This window comes from Poecilia mexicana, unplaced genomic scaffold (assembly GCF_051168715.1).
Source record: "Poecilia mexicana isolate PSO_F unplaced genomic scaffold, ASM5116871v1 scaffold_8, whole genome shotgun sequence".
Taxonomy (NCBI): domain Eukaryota; kingdom Metazoa; phylum Chordata; class Actinopteri; order Cyprinodontiformes; family Poeciliidae; genus Poecilia; species Poecilia mexicana.
In genome coordinates this window covers 21,218,943-21,237,630 of record NW_028263377.1, presented here as the reverse complement: position 1 = coordinate 21,237,630, position 18,688 = coordinate 21,218,943, and the positions used below count along the sequence as shown (strand labels likewise).

Sequence of the window (18,688 nt, the reverse complement as noted above, 5' to 3'; positions counted from 1 at the left end):
GTAGTTTTTACAACTCAAGATAAATACAATGTAGAAGCAAGAGGAAAAAATGGCTCTGAATTGTAAAGGTCGATGACCCCTGTCCTGTACAAACAAGGTGCTTCAAATATTTAGTTAATTGAAAATTAAATGTAGTTCTATTTTAATAAGTATACGACAACAGTGTTTGATAAAAAAAGCACATGTATTTTCTTTTTTTCTTAGTACATTTTGCAATGCATGCCATAAACAAACATGGATTTATATTAACATGATGTCCGCAAGGACAAGTGCAAACCTTTCTGAAATTCAAGAGCAGAAAACAGGAATGAATCCGTTGCTGTACAAAAAGGAATATTGTATCAATGCTAAACGTTGACAAGTCGTAGAAAATTGTTTCTTTTCCAGATTAATTCTCACAGCTCACAATATACATTTGTGTACTTTCTTAGTTTTGAGAAATGCTTTCCGATTTCTCTGCTCCCAAAAAATCTGAAGGCAGGAATCACAGATTGTGTTAAGATATATTTTTTTATTTTTTTATAACAAATTAAATAATCAGTCGGATGCTCTCAGACTTTTATGGTTTCCTCGTTCTTGGACAAAAAGCATGAATCTAGAAGCAACCTTCCGTGGGGGTACAAAATATTTTGTGCAACCTGTGCAAAAGCCAAAAATATAAGTTTGAACTGAATTTAACAAGAGTGGCTGGAAAAAAAAAAAAAAAATACATGGCACATTATATTCAGGTCACGTGGCAAAAACAGGGATGAAAAACAGTTTATTTGTACAGTACACTGTGCAACAGTGGATTATGCTTCATGAGCCATTAATTAAACAAACAAAATAAAAAAGTGCTCAAGATTGTCTTAAAAAATAAGAATGCTACTATATCAGCCTTAATCTCAGGCATTTATGTGGCTTGAATATTAAGGGGCTGAGGCAATATGAGTCAAACATAAATAAACATAAAAAAACAGTATTTAATGTCTGGCTTCAGCATAGGTGCTGCCCTCTGTTGCATTTCCTTTTTTTTTTTTTTTTTTTTTAATAGAACCAGATTTCAGTTCTTCACCGTCTTCAAAGGATTACAGAGAAATTATTTACAAGTCAACAGAGGGATAAATTATTCTGATGCGCGAAGAACGAAAGTACTGCAACCCAGTCCAACAGGCTGGACAGGTAAAACGAAACCAGTGCAGGGGACAGTGTGCAGCCGAGTTCAGTTCTGTCACTCTTAAGGCAGCAGTGCAGTCATGCAACAAGGTCCTCGTGCGTCATCTCCCGCTTCTTCTTTTTCCTGCTTTGTCCGACCTCAAACGCCTCTCCTGCTGCGCAGTTTTTCCAAATCCGTTCAAAAGCGCAGTCACACAAAAACAGGCAGAGGTATGAAGCCACAAACAGTTCAGCTTAAAGACATCACAGCAGTAAAGGCAGCCAGGCGTAAAGCAGTCGCAGAGCGCGGCCCCCCCGGCTCCTCAGCCTCTGCTCCGTTCAGTTTGGATCCGTCTCGTCTCTCACCGAAAGTGAAACTCGGGTCAGCATATCAGCTCCTGCTTTATTTCGGACCGCGTGCGGAAAGGCGGCTCGCTGAAGGAGAAGGCGTGGCGGCCCGTCTTCAGCTCGCCCTGAACCGGGCATATGAGGAACGACTCAAAGGCCAGCTCCGGGGAAGGAGCCGGGCTCTCGGGCTCCGATTCCGACTGGCTCATCTCGGGCTCGTCGAGCGAGGAGGCCGACATCGCGTGGAGGTGCGGGTGGGAGGGGGAGAGGGGGTTCAGCCAGGGGTGATTGAGACATTCTTCTGCCGTGGCTCTCTTCCTGTGCACACAAACACAATAACACTGTGGATGAGTGGAAATTCCCAAACAGTTTGTATAATCATTTGATGGCCCGGGTCTTCCGAATTCAATCAATTCTCTCAGACGTCGGGTATGTTCCTTTTCATCACTGGTTTCGCAAAACCACATAAACAGTACTTTCAGTTCTAAAAAATGTTGTTCCCTTTGTCTCATTAAGACCCAAAATCATAAGAAAAACTTGCATCCCCCCCCGTTGCAACCGCTAATCTGTTGCAATTAAATGATACTGACTCGAGATTGCGGCTTTGGCCGTGAGACAGACAAATTATAGCTGCAAATGAAGGCCTCTTCACTGGAGCAGTCTAATTAGGGTAGAAGTGAGGTTAATCAGAACTTTTTCCTTTTTTTTTTTTCAAACAGACTTGCAAGGCTGTTAATTTTGTGTCCAAATCAATAAAATGAGCATTTTTCTGTAAATGAAGCAAGTTTGAAGTTAGAATTAGCAGAAAGAGGAAATGGCTTCGTGTAACAGTAACGTGAATCATGTAACCACACGCATGTAGTTCCGCTGGCTGCGAACGTGACTCACTTCCTTGGTGTGAAAATCCATTTAAGGTGATGCAGATAGAAGCAGATTATTGATTTAGCTCAAAGTATCCGATTAACTTCATCTTTAAGTCAATTGCACAACCGAGGAATATTTTCGATTCTTATTTTGCTGCAGAGCAAATCTGACACTCTCAATTCAAGGAAGCCAGACCAACAGTACTGGATGTCTAAAGTGAAGGAATAAAACACACTCATACATATGAAAATAAATAAATAAATCGTTTCCAAATAAAATCCTCACCTGGGGTTTTTCACCAATAAGGACTTGATAAAGTCAACTGCCAGGGAGGAAATCCCTTCAAACGTGTCCTGGGAATAATCTACATTGACTTGGGAAATGTTGAGGAATGTCTCCTGCTTGTCATCACCCAGAAATGGAGACTCGCCCGTCAGCATGACGTAGATCAGGACCCCAATACTCCTGGAACAGAGAGAGGAAGGAGGATGTTATGGGGCAAAGGTGTCTTCTTGGATGGTTTCACACAATTCACAATGACTACAATCTGCCCGACTTCCTTTGAGCCATGATCTTAACCATGATCCTGCTCCAAGTTGATAACAAACGCAGAAGAATTTGCCAAATGACATCCAAACTAAACACTATTGGGTAATACCAACTTATTTTCCCACATTTTAAAACATCAAAACAACAAACTGCTAAAAGTGCAAATAAAACTATTTTGTGACCATTTTTACAAAGTTTTATGTACAAGGCAGCAATATTGGATTTTACAATTATTCTAATGATTTTTCCAACTTTAAGCTTGGACATTTAGCCTTTATTCTTCAACCAATTATCTAATAGATATTTCATTTTGTATCAAAATCCAGTTGTTGTATGGCATGGGTTTCAAACCTTCAGCCTTCGAAGGCTAATAACCTACAAACCCTAATCGAATGACTATTACCTCTTTGACTTGCAAGCCTGAAAATGTTCTAATTATTTTATTCATGTTGAATCAGTGATATATATTTTCTACTGTATTAAAACAAATAGCAAAGTAGCACCCTTACCACATGTCCGTAGCAATGCTGATGGGTTCATAGTTCAGGATTTCTGGTGCTGAAAATTAGAAGAACAGACCCAATTAGTCATGAATTATGAGCACTCAAATGTGAAAAGATACATGTGAATCTGAGAATTTAAAGGCTGAAACCAGAACTCACCAACATATTCTGGGGTACCCAGAATCTCCCTGACCTCTGCGATCTTGTCCATCCTTCTGGACAAGCCAAAGTCCACAATGCGAATATCCCCCAGGGGTCTGGCGCTGGTCAACAAGATGTTCTGGGGCTGGAGAGAAAACACACACAAAGATTAGGCAAAGTTCTGTTACATAATGACTATATATACACACTTGAAGTGGCCTGAGCTCTTACAGCCGGCGTCATCAGCTGTCCGTGTGAATGAATTCAAGGTATTCTGGCTAGACACTCCTGACAAGATTAAGGTGTAGTTCATTAGCTTACAGGTTGCTGTTCTGATCTCAGATCATTCACTGAGCCTATCAGGTTCCTCTTGGCTTCACCGCCAGGCTTGTTTAGAGTTTGGAAAAAATCAAAGTGTGAATGCAACTGAGTCTACTTCTGGGGGTGGGTAAGTGGTAAAGTTCAATGAATGTGTGGTTTTGTAAGAAGAAACCAGAAAGCGGTTGAACACATTGTTACAACAGAATGCATTGAACTGAACATAATAGCTATGTTAAGATCACTGAACTCATTCCTCACAGGAACACAGTCACTACGCACCGAATGAGCTCTGGTTGCATAACAGAAAAACCCTCTTTATCACTGTGTGCCTCAAGGGCATAATTTGTCCTCCCCTGTCCTAGAAATTGCGTCCTTACTTTCAGATCCAGATGGACAACGTTGTTTCGATGCAGGAAGGCGACTCCATTCAGGATCTGCTTGGCTAGTCGTATCACATCTTTCTCTGTGAAGGCTTCGTCGTTGTCGGCCACGCACTGGTCAAAGATCTCCCCACCTGCAGCACTGCAGCGACAGCACAAGATGGAGACATTGGAATAAATTAATCACATCAGTTACCAGCAACATATAGAAACCTACATTTCTGCAAAAGATACATTCATTGCTGTGCTTTGGTTTTAAAGATCAAAGTTTGACCACATCTACACATACAGGAGGGCCGAACATAAATCAATAACATTTTAGGCATCCTGCCTGCGAGTGTGCCTTCCTACCCTTAGAAAAAAATGATTGAGATAAGAATGTTACATGAGGTAAGAGGCTGTGATAAGATCTATTACAGCCCGATATATACCTATTGAGTTTAGTAAAATAGGAGGAAGAAGCAGAGGCCAACAATGCAAAACTAATCAAAGCCTAGAACATTTGTGAATACAAAAGGAAATTATGTTAAACCTGTATGAAGTCACAAAGAGGGTAGGGTAACCTCAGCCTGCAAAATTGCTGACTTGTTTGTTAAATAAATAATTTTGGACTCAAAGTTTTCGAGGCAGAAATTGTCCGATTCCTGACGGCTCTTGTGCAACACAGTTAAGTAGAGTGGAGACATAGTGGATTTATGTTAGATGCCCAAGATCAGTCAAATCAGAGCCTCGAGCTGAAAGGTCTCCCCTCCCAAAAAAAAAAAAAAAGAAAGAAACTACAACCATGTGCTTGGGCTTTAGAAGGCACACATACTTTTCATCCTCAGAGGGAAAGCTTTGGGAGCAAGCCCTGGGCACAATGTTACATAACCATCATTTTCTTGTCTCTGTCTAGGCCTCTACTTTTAACAAATTTTGTAAAATAACATGTCATGGCCATTCATAAACTGTTTGTTGATTTTAACTGTATCAACAAGCATCCTACCTCCATAAATAATGAAGGTTCTCAAAGCAGCTAAACTGTTTACTTTGACTTTTTTTTTTTTCATTTCTACACTAACTGGATGCAATTCCAGTCTTCGTGCTTCAAATCCACTGAATATTTTTGACTTCAGTGGCAAGAAGAAATCCTTTTTTCTTCCCGAGTCACAGTTTCCAAAACTAAACTTAAAACTGTCAACGTTAATTTCTCCTGCAAGCACTTCCAAAGTCTGTTCGAACAGCTAAGCGCCTGAAAGGACAAAGTGCTTCACTGCCTTCATAAAGCTGTCAGCAGAGAACCATCTAGGAAGCTGCTATCTTGATAAAGTCTGTTTTGCTTAAATTCAATAGAGACAACATGTTTTAACCAAGAACGCTTTGTTTTCCTTCTTTCCAAGAAAGGCATTAAACGTACTCGATGTTTTGGGAGCAAAAGTGACTCAGTGGCAAAACGTGTAAAAGCACACAGACCCGGCCTGAAGTCAGTTTCAAAGGTGAGGTAGAGAGACAGAGGAAAATAAGGCATTGTCTTTGTTAAGAAAAAAAAAAAAAAAAAAAAAAACTCCGTTATAATCTGCAGCAGAAGCCATTTGATCAAATCCAATGTTGGCAGACCAGACCACCGAGCTTGGGCACTCGTTTACGTCAGCAGCCTGCCAACCAGTGTCACCAAGGATAACCTTACAGTTGGATGACTTTCCTGGACAATAGTTTGTGTCGGTAATGGTTCAGTTCAAGTCCAGTGAGGTCGGTGTTATACTGACATTAAGAACCCCCCCCCAAAAAAACAGGAGACCATTTAAAGGAAACATAAAAGTATTTACTTGGTAAGAAATAAGAGACTGAAGCAATGTATATTTTACATCTTAAAGTTACTATAATTATTTTAAGTGTGTGATTTGAAAAAAGCAAAACAAAATCTCATGATAAAGTTTTAGGCATGTGCACAACAAGTAAAGGAAATGAAAAGCTACGTCACAATGACTGGGAGATCTACCGGCTAAAAGTACCCTTGAGAACTCATTTGTCATCAAAGTGACAATCTGTAAAATGTGTCATCATCTTGCTGCAGGTTTCTTTGGAACAGATACATCGAAGCTTGCATTTTCAGGTTATCAGAAATCAGCCTTTGCCATCTCTTTGTCATTGGCACGGATGTGGTTGCGGCTGTGACGTGTGCATAAGTGCACGCACAACATCTAAAACAAGCATGGGGCTGTGTGCTGCTTTTGGGAGCCTCGCTTGACGCTTACATTTAAAGCCACAGGAAATGGAAAATGGTTTGCAATTCTTGAAAACGGGGTTTGACACTTCAGAGATGCAGCTTCGAACTGGTTTATGGGTTTCACCTTTAGTGTTACATCAAGTTTGACGCCTCGTGTGCAAGGAAGGCGGTGGTGTCTGACATTTAAAAGCCCTGCTGCTGAGTATTACGATATTGTTCGTGTGCTGTAAGGGTAACTGAGGACCCATGCTGACTGACCTACTGTTATGTTTTCTCTGCAGGCATGGGGAGTTGAGCTGTGGTGCTACTTCCCCTTTCACACTTGATTCAAGTAGTGAAATGCTGCCACAGAGCAGCTTTTGTTCTGCAGAAGCATTTCAAGTCTGGGATGGGGATGACCAGTGAGGTCTTCAGTTTGGTCACTGAGCAGTACAGTAAAAAGGTACGTCAGCCATCTCTAATGAGGTAATTCGTCCACTAAGCAGCCTTCCTGAATTCTAATTGCACAATGTTATTGTAGCAGCCAAGGGACATTTACGTCTTACATCACTCAATCATAGCAGTCAACAACCAGACGGCCAAGAGGATTCCTCTGTTTTAGTGACAATGTCTGGCTAGTTTCCATGTGTAGTCAATGGCAGAACACTGCCTTAAGCACTGATCAGCACATTTTCAATGAGTAATCTGTGGTTCAATAAGTCATTTACTCACAGAACTCTACATGCAACATTAGCATTTAAAGTGACAGTTCCTGTCATCTGCCACAGCAAGAACCTGAGACGGTAAAGCAGGAAGAGCGAATAACCACAGAAAGAGAATTTCCATATAAGGCAGACTGTATGCAACAATAACTCAAGGCTGCGCATTAGACACACATCTCTATTCATAAGAAAACCCAGAAGCTATGCCCATGCAAAGCACAGGATGTTGCATGACAAAATGTGCTCTGACGTAAAGATCAACTAAAAAAGAAAATCTTTCACATCAACTAGAAACCGGGTGAGCAACCAGACAAAGGATGCTTTTGTTGGCCGACGATTAAGAGATTTTCTGATCTTAAGTGATGAAAAGCCACATCATTAGATTGGAACTTTTCCGAAATGATGAATTATTGAGAAAATTACTACAGCATCCATCTCATCAGCAGTGGAACAAGGAGGGCCGACTTTGTTTGCAAACAGAAACACTTAAGTAGAGCATGCATTTTTTTTTCAGACAGTTTAAAAGTGCTGACTTACCATTCCAGAACGAGGATAATTTCGGAGTTGGTTTCGTAGACCTCGTGCAGTCCCACCACATATGGGTTGGCCTTGGCCAGCTCCAGCACTGCTATCTCGTTGAAGATGTCCATGCGGCAGTCTGCTCCCTTTCGTCTCTTTCGCAGAAACTTGGCAGCGTACTGCTTTCCCGTTGCCTTCTCAGTGCATTTCTTCACCACAGCAAATTTTCCCCTGGGAACCAAAAAAAAAAAAGGGGAGATATGAAGGGAGTGATTAGCGAAGAGACAGACAAATGACAACGAGTGATTGTTTCTGATGAAGCAGGTTATGAATATATGCATGACAAAAGGAACTGTTATGGACTGACACAAAGATAAGGCTGTTCAGAAGCATCATTTGAATGCCGAAATGCTCTGCTAGAGGGTGGAATCAGATGTTCAGTTGAATTTTCTTATTCTCCTCCCTCGCCTTTAGTCTTCAGAAGGGTCTGACAAGAGACAGATAAGCCTGAAACTTTTGGCAAGTGCTGCTGAAAGTGGGCAAGGACCTGATAAGTGTATAAGCACAACGGAGATGCAACAATCGAGTTGCTGGAAATCCAAATAATAAAAACAGAAAACGCCCAACTGAATGATGATAAAATGAAATTCTGAGATAACTTTTTCAGCACACGAAGTCAAAGAAGGTACTAAGGGTCACCCATGGCTGCGGCAGGATGTCCGATGTGTGCAAAATTGCCACCAAGTGTCAAACTGACAAAATTGCTCGCCGTCCCCTCCCACGCTGATAATAAGGCCTTGTCCACTTCCCTTTCTTCCCAGCTGACAGCAGCGGAGACAAATGGATTAGTGTTGATGCCTCCACCCAGACCCTTAGCGAGACACTGATTCTCCTTTGACAAGACATACAAAAGCTGACCAGTCAGCTAAAAACAGCAGCCTCCAGACCAGGACCACCTACCTGACCCTGGTCAGACAGTGGGTAATTTGCTCTAGGTCTGTTGGAGTGTTATAAGCATGCAAAAAAGTGGACACTACACTGTAAACATCTATGTCCAAGGAAGAACTCTGAGTCTCTGGGAAAACAGAGTTGAATGTGAAAAGCTGAAGAGCAGGACTGAATATAAATGAAAACACCCGTCAGCATGGTTTCAGACAAATTCCCACACAGTTTTTAACCCAAGACCACTATGCGCCTGACCAAAAACAGCAGCTCTTCTGGCTTAGCTCTGTTTTGGCTCCTCTCCGGGCTGCTGGGAGGCCCAGACTCTTGTGTAGTTAACCAGGCACACAGAATGGTGATGTGTCACTGTTCGGCGTGAAAAAGACGAAAGCCGTCACAGCCTCTTTACACTTAATTAGCCAAGTTCAGATCTGTGGGCTGGGAACTACATATGGAGTGAAAAGGAGTGACAAGTGGAAACATAAAAGAGCAACAGGAGGCCTTTTCAAAGGTTGACAGCAGGTCAGAGGTCACCAAACAAGGCCATCTTCCAGCTGGCTATGTTCACAGTCATGTTTCAGAAGCACAGAACATTTTGGTAATATTTCAAGCAGAAGCTTTGCTTCACTCATTGTATTTTAATTTTTTTTTGCAAATGTATGAGGAATTTTTAAACCCTGACATTTAAAGTTGCCATTATGTAAAGGAAACTGTTAGAAACTTTTAGGTTTATCTTCCAACAGAATCTGTTAAAAAACATTTGTCATCTATCATCAGCTTTATAGTGACACAAAACTAATTCCCCTTCTTCCACTTGAGAGATTTAGGTAATTTGATTGAGAAATCAGCTTCCTGTTGCGTCTGTGCTTTGTCTCCCTCAGCAGGTCACTGACTCATGTCAGATGTGAAATGACAGCTCTTGCAGCTTGTAGATGCCCGTTTCCCATGCAGAAGAGCAGTTCCAGTTCCTGGTTTTAACTAAATCTCATAATGCAAAGCAAGATGATGAAGCTTGAAAGAAAAGCCACCGAGCCGTATGGTTTCTTCAACTGGACACGGTTCAAGGAAGGCAAGTGTGGAAATATTGAAACAGACACCACCTCTCTCTAATGTGGTGAACAAATTAATGTACAGACTTTACACTTGATTTCCTGCTGTGCGTCCGCATACATTCCTTCACCTAATGCGATTATGGGGCCTGATCTCAGGATGCTGTCGGGTTGAAACCATGAGAAGCGGAAGGAGTTTTAGAGGCTTCTCTAATCTGTACCTCATGGGCAACCTGAGGCCAGCCGCGGCTGGTGTCACAGTTATCAGAGAGTCTGAAAGCAAAACTGGCCCAATCCTAGCAATCAGAGTACCAACAGTCTGAAGGGAAGGTACACAACATGAAGTTGCAATAATAACGCTGAAAATTGTGATTATGATATAAATTATGATTAACCGAATTGCCTCTTAAATCTCTTTATTAGCACAGTAACTCTGCCAATACACCGGGGACTAGGATTTTGATAAAGAACAGGATAAGTCTATCAAGTATGTATTTTCAAATTGAATGACAGGGATCTGAAATTTTATATCCCCCTAAATACTGTAAGCAGTCCTTTGATAATATTATATTCCTCACAAAGATATTGAAATAAAAAAAATATATATACGTTCTTCAGATCTACATTAAACAAATTTTAACTGAAGCAAACAAACATGAATCTCGCATTAAGCTTGAAAGATAGGCATAAGGATGAGAGACAAAAAAAAGGTTATTTAATGAAAGCTTGATAGAAACAGGAAGTGTAAACTGTCAAGAACATATCTTAAGTCTGCACTAAAATCAATAATTTGTGTTTTTGGGATTATCTTATTGCATGAAACTGTTATTTACCGTGACAACAATTATGCAGTATACATCTGATGCCCAGCTCAAGAAACTGAAACTTTTACAACCACAATATTCAACCACAAACGTGGGCATACTGCAACAGCTGAAGAGTCAAACACTCAAAGTGATGCAGTGAATTCATAAGTAATGTCCTTCTAATGCCGACAGCAGCGCTGACATCTGGAGGAGGGTTGGTGTAACCCTTTAAGTTCATTCTACCTCACAAGGAATCTAAAATATTCAATAACAACAATAATCTGTTCGGAAATTTTAAGCAGAGATCCACTAAAGCGCTTTAGCAGTGCGCGAGCCCCCGGTGCCAAGCGCTGCTACCTCACGAGACTGAATGCCGCACAATAACTGTCCAATTAACGCGCTTTCCAAGCACGTGCAGAGAGTAAATCTAAAACGTTTACATGATTTTCGATTATCGATGCATTGTTGCAAACTCTGACCCCTGAAGAAACACTGCCAGAGAGTCAGCTGACGGATTTTCGCCGCCGAGGTGTTCAAAAATACGCAACAAAAGCAACTCACCTGCCCAGTTCTTTGCCCACCAGCTCGTAATTGGTAGAGAACGGCTCTTTTCTTATCTTCGTGTGGATTTCGGTCACAATCCCGTTCTTGTTCATTGCTGCTGAGTTTGGCACCGAAGTCGCTCCTTGGAAATAAACGCTCTCCACAACAAACGTGAAGGGAAAAACACGATTTTCGGTTCAGCTCAACTAATAACTCGCATAATAAAAAGAACAAAAAAACGAGTGGGCTTAAGGCAGAGAAATAAGTGTGAAAACACCGGGAGGCTATCCAGGCTGAACGCGTCCCAGCCGAGTAGATGCTGCTGACATGAGTGTTTCACTGTGTCTGTGAACTAAGTCTGCTGCTACTATAACATAGGGAAACAAACGTCTCGTTAGGAACCAGCCCCTGTTCTGACGCGCCGCAGTGCAAAGCCAATGACTAGTTAAGCTGGGCGGACCGTAGAGTCAGCTGGCGAATGGAGGCAAGGTGTTTATTGATCCAGGTAAACTGACATAAGTCTCTTCTTTTTTACTGTTTGGTTTATTGTAATTGCTACATAAACTAAAACTAAACTGAAGATAACATCAGTTTAAATTTGTCTATAGTTTAGCTAGATTAAAGTGTCCCTCTTTTACAGCTTTTCAAAAGTGACTCACTTTTGCCTACATTCACTGTGGCATAGATTAGTTTCTCTGAAACACTGCTCAGAAGTTTGACTCTTCTGAGCAGTGGTTCTTACATGACAGCATGATACATTTGCTGCAGACATCCCTGGTCTGACTCTCCTGTTCAGCCACCATATCCTAACGCTGCTTTATTGAGCTGATCTGGTGACTGTGTAGGTCATTGGAGTGCAGTTTGAATTGATTTGATGTTTGTGACATAGTTCCAATTCCTGCATCAGATGGGGTTGCATACAGCAAATTATGACCTTATTATTTTTAATATTACATCTGAAACTGGGGCTCGTTGGACCAGGGGACATTTTTTTCAATAAGTAGTTGTCCAATTTTGTAGCCCTTCGTGAACTGTTGCCTGAATTTCCTGAATGTTGGTAGTATGTGTTTGTGCTGCTTTAACCTACTTTCACATATTATGTGTTCACCTCATCAGTCCTGGTTTTTATCTATAACAAAGATAAAAACATTCTTAAAATCTCTAAACATTAAATAAATTTCTTGAGTGTTGTCGTTGGTATGTGTTTTCCTTTCTCACTGCTTACTTTCGGTTTGACATCATCTTAGGTGAGACTCTTTTTCCCACACCCTACTCTATCTCGGATTGAAAGATGGCCCGAAGGTACAAGAGTTCCCCGTGCAGCATTTTTCTAATCTGTGGGAGAGTTGTTTGTCTGCTCATTGAACCTGCATGTCATCAAATAGGAATTCATGGCATCCCACCAAACAACTGTTTTTTAATGCACTCTGGCATGACTGGGAAAGGTGAAGACATAATGCTCGGATGTTCCTGTTGTTGCTTATATAACAGTTTCACATTCAACCGAATCAAGTAAGCGTGCTTGGTATTCATGGATCGCAAAGAGTGACGATGTGAGGATGACTTGGTGTTTATTGACACAAGTCCTCAAGAGACAAGTATGAAACCGAAATGCTCCACTGACCAATGTCTGGGCTGCAAAACCTTATGGGCAACAAATCCCTGTTTTTTTTTTATTTTTTATTTCTATATGGTTTTTTTTTCTTCATGCTTGAAACAATCATAAGCTTCTTGCTTTATTCGATTGGATATCCTGGTACAACCCCTGAACCATCACATTTATTATCGTTGAACAAATTATTTCTTGTTCTCACCAAACATAGAAGGGAACAGAGATTTAAAAAGACAAGATCCCTGCATAACAGGTTTCTCTGTGCTGGTTATACAGCCTGCGGCTGCGCGGTTAGCGAGTGGTTGGTCACATGCGCCTCATAGCTGTTATCTCGCAGACAGAGCAGGATTTGTTCAATCTTATCAAACGAAAGCTAAGTTTGTTGCCATAAATAGCAGCTGATTAAAAAGCAAACTATTGAGAGAGTGGCAATACCTCAGGCCAGACCAAAACCTTACCATCCAGAGAAAGAAAGCTCACAAGGTCTGTTCCACCTCCACAAATTGCTACCTTATGTTTGATTGAGCCTACTGTGTAGGCTTGACCCTTTCTCTCATGCAGGGCCTTCCATTAAAACCCAGCTTGGAGTTCAGAGGAGTCATGTTGGTGAAGGAGCTCTACCTGACCCCAGAGGAATAATAAAAACACATACCAGTGAATTAGCCTGCCAGCCTGAAGTTTAGCTAGCATAAATATGAAAACCTTCAGTCATGACTTGAGAAGGGCAAAAAAAAAAATCTTTGGAACAAATAAGCGTTGTTGTGAAGGAGGTTCAAAAATGTAGTTCAGACTTTTTACAAGACCTGAGCAATAAATTAGCATTTTAGTTTGGTCGTTAAAGCGCTCGCAGGGTGTTTAAATAGGTTTCTAATAGAGTGATAAATGACTTATGTCCCAGCTTTGAGTAGAATTATTGTAAGGGAGTTTCACTCAGCTACTTTCCACAATCTGATCACAACAGGAACAATGTATTAATCATGTTATCAGTTGATATGATAAACTTACTATCAGTTGTTTTTTTAGAGTTTCAGCTTGTTGTACAGTCAACCTGATAAATATAAAGTATGTGCAGGTGTGGTGAGAAATCTACACGCCCATGAATGTCAACTTAATTTTGACATTTGACTTTTATTCATGCATCTGTTCTTTGAATGGAATGATTATTTAGCACATAACTTTAATTAAGAAAAACAATTTATTGTACTTTTTCATGAATTCACAGAGGGTCAAAATTATAAATAAATAAAAGCTTGAATACTTGCATACAGCTCCAGACATATCTGGATAACTCTTCCTATTTAAACCCTCTTGTAGGTCCTTGAAGCTTGATTTTGGCTGGGAATCATCTGGTCTGTCACCAATGGCACAGATTCAGCTTTAAGCACACCTTACAAATTTGTAAAAAGAGGAGTCATGGGGGATATTCCAGAACTTTGATGTTTTTTCCTTTCCAAAGCCAGTTTGGATGTGTTTGTGATCATCGCTCTTTCAGAACATCCAGATGTGTCCAGATTTCAACAATCTGTCCCTCAAATTTTTTAACAGTTTTCTGTGAAGCAAACAAGGGTAGCATATTCAAAACTGGGTTTGTTGCAATATCTGACTCATTTTTGTAATTTGTAAATCATTCCTTACATAACAGTTTTTTTTTTTTGCAATCAGATACATGAAGTTGATTTTGTCGTGCAGAATAAACATGCATAGAGCTGCTAAAGACAATTGCGAAGGTAACAGATTGTCAAGTAAACAAAAGGTTCTGGCTAAAGTTGGAAAAAGTGACCTGTGGGCTAAATATAAACTTTTAGGCATTTCATCATTCCTTTTGGTAAACCTGTCACGGGGACGCTGACAGATTTTTGTCTGCTTGTTGAAAGGCGTCTTTTCTCTTGCTTGGTTCTTTTCACAGTCAGCAAAAAGACCAGCTCTTGTTACACAAGCCTTTTTCTCTTTTGCCGTTTTGACACAGTTCTGTTAAATATTTAATCTTGTTCTTTGATGAAGCCGCTACAAGACCTCCACAGCTTTATCAAGATATCCTAATATGATAACCCCCAAGACTTTTCTTCTCCCAATCCAGCCCATTATGTGTTGTCAATGTCAAATATTGATTATCAAAGTAGATTAAAACCAAAAATAAAAAGTAGAAAAAAATAAACTGGTTGAGTCACCACTGCTGGTATCAGCTGCCATCAAACGTTCGTAATCAGACTTTTCCATCGCGGTGGAGGAATTTTGGCCCATTCTTTTTTTTTCATTCAGCCACACAGGATGGCTTGTTTAAGAACATGACACAGCAGTTTAGTCCAATTTAGGTCCAGAGTTTGACCAGCCACTCTAACATATAAATATTGCAACTTGACAGCAATTAAAGACATACCTGTCGGTCCACCAAGGAGAGGTCGAGTATGAAGAAAAGAAAGTCCTAGAGGCTGAGTCAGGTACCAGAACCAGATATCACTGGGATGGTCCATGGTGACTTGAAATGAAAAAAAAAAACCTTGAACGTCCCACAAATAAAAGTGAGCAGTGGGTCAGATTTTCCTCAGACTTAAGTCAGAAACTGGTAGAGAGCTACAAAGAAACGATGAGATAAAGCAATTTGAATTGAAGGGGATAGGACTGACCTCATGATAAGGTGTCAAAACTCACATTTTTGTTGATATATTTTATTAAATTAGTAAAAGAAATGTAGTTTTCTGGATTAACTTTAATTAAATCACCTTGTTTTCAACACAAATGAATAAATAAATTAAAAAAAAACATTGGACAATGATACAGCAAGAGGAGGTTTCTGTAAATATGTAAGGTTGTGTCCCATGTTATGTCCATTATCTGAAATATGTTGTTTTGTGGAGACAGTTTCGTAAATGAAAGCTAAATCCTTCCCCGTTCTCAAAATACCTCTGTGTACCTTCTACCGCTTTGTGATTGTTTTCCATGTTTGGTTTGACTTTTGAATGAGAAAGCCTGATGGCTGCTGATAAAAGCTTCAAGCTTTCTTAGGGAAATGTGTCTAGTTGGTGAGGCCTTACAGACCACATCTTCAAGACTGCAGCGGGAATGATTGTTGGCTGTCTAAATTCTGTGTTTATGCTTCTTAGCAGCAAAGCATTGTTTTTGCACAAAGAGGATCCCACCTAATGACAGGCTTCTGTCTCTGAATGGCTACTTTGTAATCTCACCTCGACGTATAGGTGTTTCCAGTGTACTCTGAAGCCCCATGCAGGGTTGCAACACAGTTTTAAGTTGTGCAATTTGTAATTAACATGCAGCTGATGCCTGTAACTAACTGTTTGCGCTCCTGCAATGGGAGACACTAATTTAGGTAAATGAGTAGTTTGTATATTTTTCAGCTGAAGGCAAGAGCGGCCTGTAATGAAATTCAGAAAGTGTGATGTCATGCTTTCGTTGACTCTGTAAGTAATTTGTGCAGCAAGGTAACAGCTTTTAGGCTTTCTTTACATGCTGGTGTAATCGCTATTCTGTTCACTGTGACCTCACCATATAAGGGACTAAAGTCTGAATGGAAAGAGCATGCAGCTTTATAATGTACAAGACTACACGAAGATTGACTCAGGTACTTATTACAAAAACAGTCATTTTTGCCCCTTCTACCTGATTCTTCAGGTCAACGTCAGTGGCGAATAAAAGAGCGAGTAGCCGTCGCCCAGACACACGCTCAAGAAGTCATTCTCTGCAGGACAGCGGGATGACGTGCGAGGCTGACGCCCGAGTGGTATTAGCAGGCAAACTCCTAATCCTTTTGGCAACACAGTCAAAAACTCAGAAGGAGCGATAAAAATAAGGCCTCAGAACAGCTCCGGCGCTGATCGCCCTGTTTGTGAGCTGAGGAGAACTAAGCAAACAGAGCTGAAGGGGAGGCCGTGTGTGGCCTCTTTGAGAATCCTCAACGTAAAGCCTCCCATCACATCATTTGGTTACTGTATGTAAACACCAAGGCCCGTTTTCCTCAGTATGCAGCCATACACACGCACACACACACACACACACACCCACACACACACGCACACACGCATATATACACAAAATCCTCCACAGGGATCTCATGGGGAACTTACAAGGTGCTCTGTTTGCCTTAAATGTAAGCTTTTGTTTTATCATCCTGATTTCTGCAGAGATAATTACTGTTTTTCAAATCTTTTTGATATCCTCTATTAAATCTCGAACGTAGCACATTGACGAATACCTGAGAGCAAAACTCTGCACAGAAGAAACATATGCTTCTTCTTTTAGTTCATCTTATCACTTTTAAAAACCCAATGAGGAAAACTCAATGTTCAGAATAATCGTTGTTTACAATGTCAATCTAAAGACTAGTGGAAATCTTGGAAGCAAAACTGATTTTATTATTTTTTTTTTTTCTTTTGAAATTTTTTTTTTTCCACGAGTTGCAGAACATGATTTTGTTTTGCTGGTGCGCAGGGTGTGCTCTGCGTGGGTTGGTGCAAATGAGCAGCAGCAGCAGCAGCACAGGAAAAGAGGAATGAGAAACAGAGAAGATGAAAACCGTAGTCAGGTAGATGCAGCAGAGAAGACGTTTGCCACATCCTGCCTGTCTTCCTGGTAGCGTGACCTCCCACACAGAAAGTGTTTGTAAATCTAGTTTTTCTCACACCTGCTTCTGCGATTTTTTTTTTAATATTTATACTCCATAAAGAGAGTGATTGCATGCATAATAAATCAGAATTAAAGCTCTACTGAAAATTTTAGCAATGCCAGCTCAGAAGAACAGTATGCGTCCAGTTTGTGCAAAAACATTACAATGCACATTTGGAAGATGCGCTACCCTAACGGCCGTTGTGGGTGTGTGATATTAACAGATTCAGTCAAGCTTAGCTACGGCCAGACAGCGCACAGACAGACCGACTTGGAAACCAAAAGGGTTTTCTCAGCTGTTATTCACAGCCTTCTTCGAACTGCTGTGGTATTGTCTCGTTAAATCCTACAAAAAAAGACAACTAAGCCTTTTCAGTTCACTGTGCACGCTTCTTCGCGGCCTAATTTTGAGTTGGATACCATCTGAAGGTAGTAACGGCAAGATTTTGGAATATTTTAGCAAAAAAATTTACCATACTATCTACTAGTGGTCATCCATCAGTGCTTTATCTCAAAGAGCTGATTGCACAGACAAATTACTGTTGTCTGAGTTGTTAAAAATGAGCAATCATAAGCTTGATATATTTTTTCGTTGCTTCAACACCAGATTAAATCTTGCTCTGCGCTTTTCTTTTTTTTTGAAATGCAGATTGCTGGAGTAAACCATACAGTGCGGAAAAGGGAAAATGTAATCACCACGAATGTGCAGGGGCGATAAAAGAAGACATGCCAGCTGCCAGGAGTAAGATGAGAAACGGAAACAGAGGAGACGCTTGGAAGCCGAGAAATCCGTTTGGAATGTCTGAGTCAGGAGAGAAATGGAAAAAAAAAAAAAAAGTCTTTCAATCGGAGCAGTGCGCTTGAGAAGTAGAAAGATTTGCAGGGTGAGGATTAAGAAATATGGTCATGCGTGCCTTGTAATAAAGAGAAACCAGTTGTGCAAAGGGTAAATAACAAAGGGGATGATGACTGACCAAATCCCCTGTGATTCTTCACACGTCTGATGGAGCTGCTGTCACAAAGACCAGAGGATAAAACACAAGATGCTTGCAGCAGCTACACCAGGGAGTCATTTTATGATGTTACAGCGTTGTGTGTTGAGGCAGACTCTTAATGAGGGAATTTCCTGATTATTTCTTGTGTTCTGTTTGTTTCCTGTTATGTAGCATCCCCCCCCAAAGCAGCTACTGGACAGGACAGATGGAGACACACTATGTCAGCAAACCAGATGGGCCTTCTTTTTTTTTTTTTGACTTTGAATTCATTGTTTTCTTTTTACCAAAACCCCAGTTGGTTTCTCGCCTCCACAAAAAGGGGAAATTGGAGGATGGACGAAACGGATCAGTGACTCAGCTGACAGCAGGTAGACGTGATCAAATGCCATCTGAGCCACGGCAGGGGTCAAAGGTCGCTTTTGTGCTAATGATTACCTGGTGAACCGTGCTGCCTCTGT

At 40.8% G+C, this 18,688-nt stretch overlaps 1 protein-coding gene and 1 long non-coding RNA gene across 2 annotated transcripts; one reads left to right on the top strand and one right to left on the bottom strand.

The window, feature by feature from the left end:
* Positions 1 to 165: 165 nt before the first annotated feature.
* stk17al (serine/threonine kinase 17a like) lies at positions 166 to 11,418 on the bottom strand. Its single transcript, XM_014969470.2, has 7 exons — positions 11,025 to 11,418; positions 7,685 to 7,897; positions 4,238 to 4,382; positions 3,558 to 3,684; positions 3,405 to 3,453; positions 2,632 to 2,811; positions 166 to 1,800 (listed from the first exon to the last, which is right to left on the bottom strand). The coding sequence occupies exons 1-7, from the start codon at positions 11,117 to 11,119 to the stop codon at positions 1,518 to 1,520; spliced, it is 1,092 nt and encodes a 363-aa protein (XP_014824956.2). The 5' UTR covers positions 11,120 to 11,418; the 3' UTR covers positions 166 to 1,517.
* Positions 11,419 to 16,283: 4,865 nt separating this feature from the next.
* Positions 16,284 to 18,173, top strand: LOC148158063 (uncharacterized). The gene is made up of 2 exons (XR_015763901.1): positions 16,284 to 17,664; positions 17,885 to 18,173. It is a non-coding gene; the product is annotated as an uncharacterized LOC148158063 (long non-coding RNA).
* Positions 18,174 to 18,688: the final 515 nt, after the last annotated feature.

Bases quoted from the DNA above. Each gene is read 5' to 3' on its own strand.
- stk17al (XM_014969470.2), bottom strand. From the start codon at position 11,119: ATGAACAAGAACGGGATTGTGACCGAAATCCACACGAAGATAAGAAAA. The intron at 3,454-3,557 runs GTGAGTTCTGGT...TCTAATTTTCAG, and splicing joins GGGTACCCCAGAATATGTTG to CACCAGAAATCCTGAACTAT. The intron at 1,801-2,631 runs GTGAGGATTTTA...TTGTGTGCACAG, and splicing joins TTATTGGTGAAAAACCCCAG to GAAGAGAGCCACGGCAGAAG.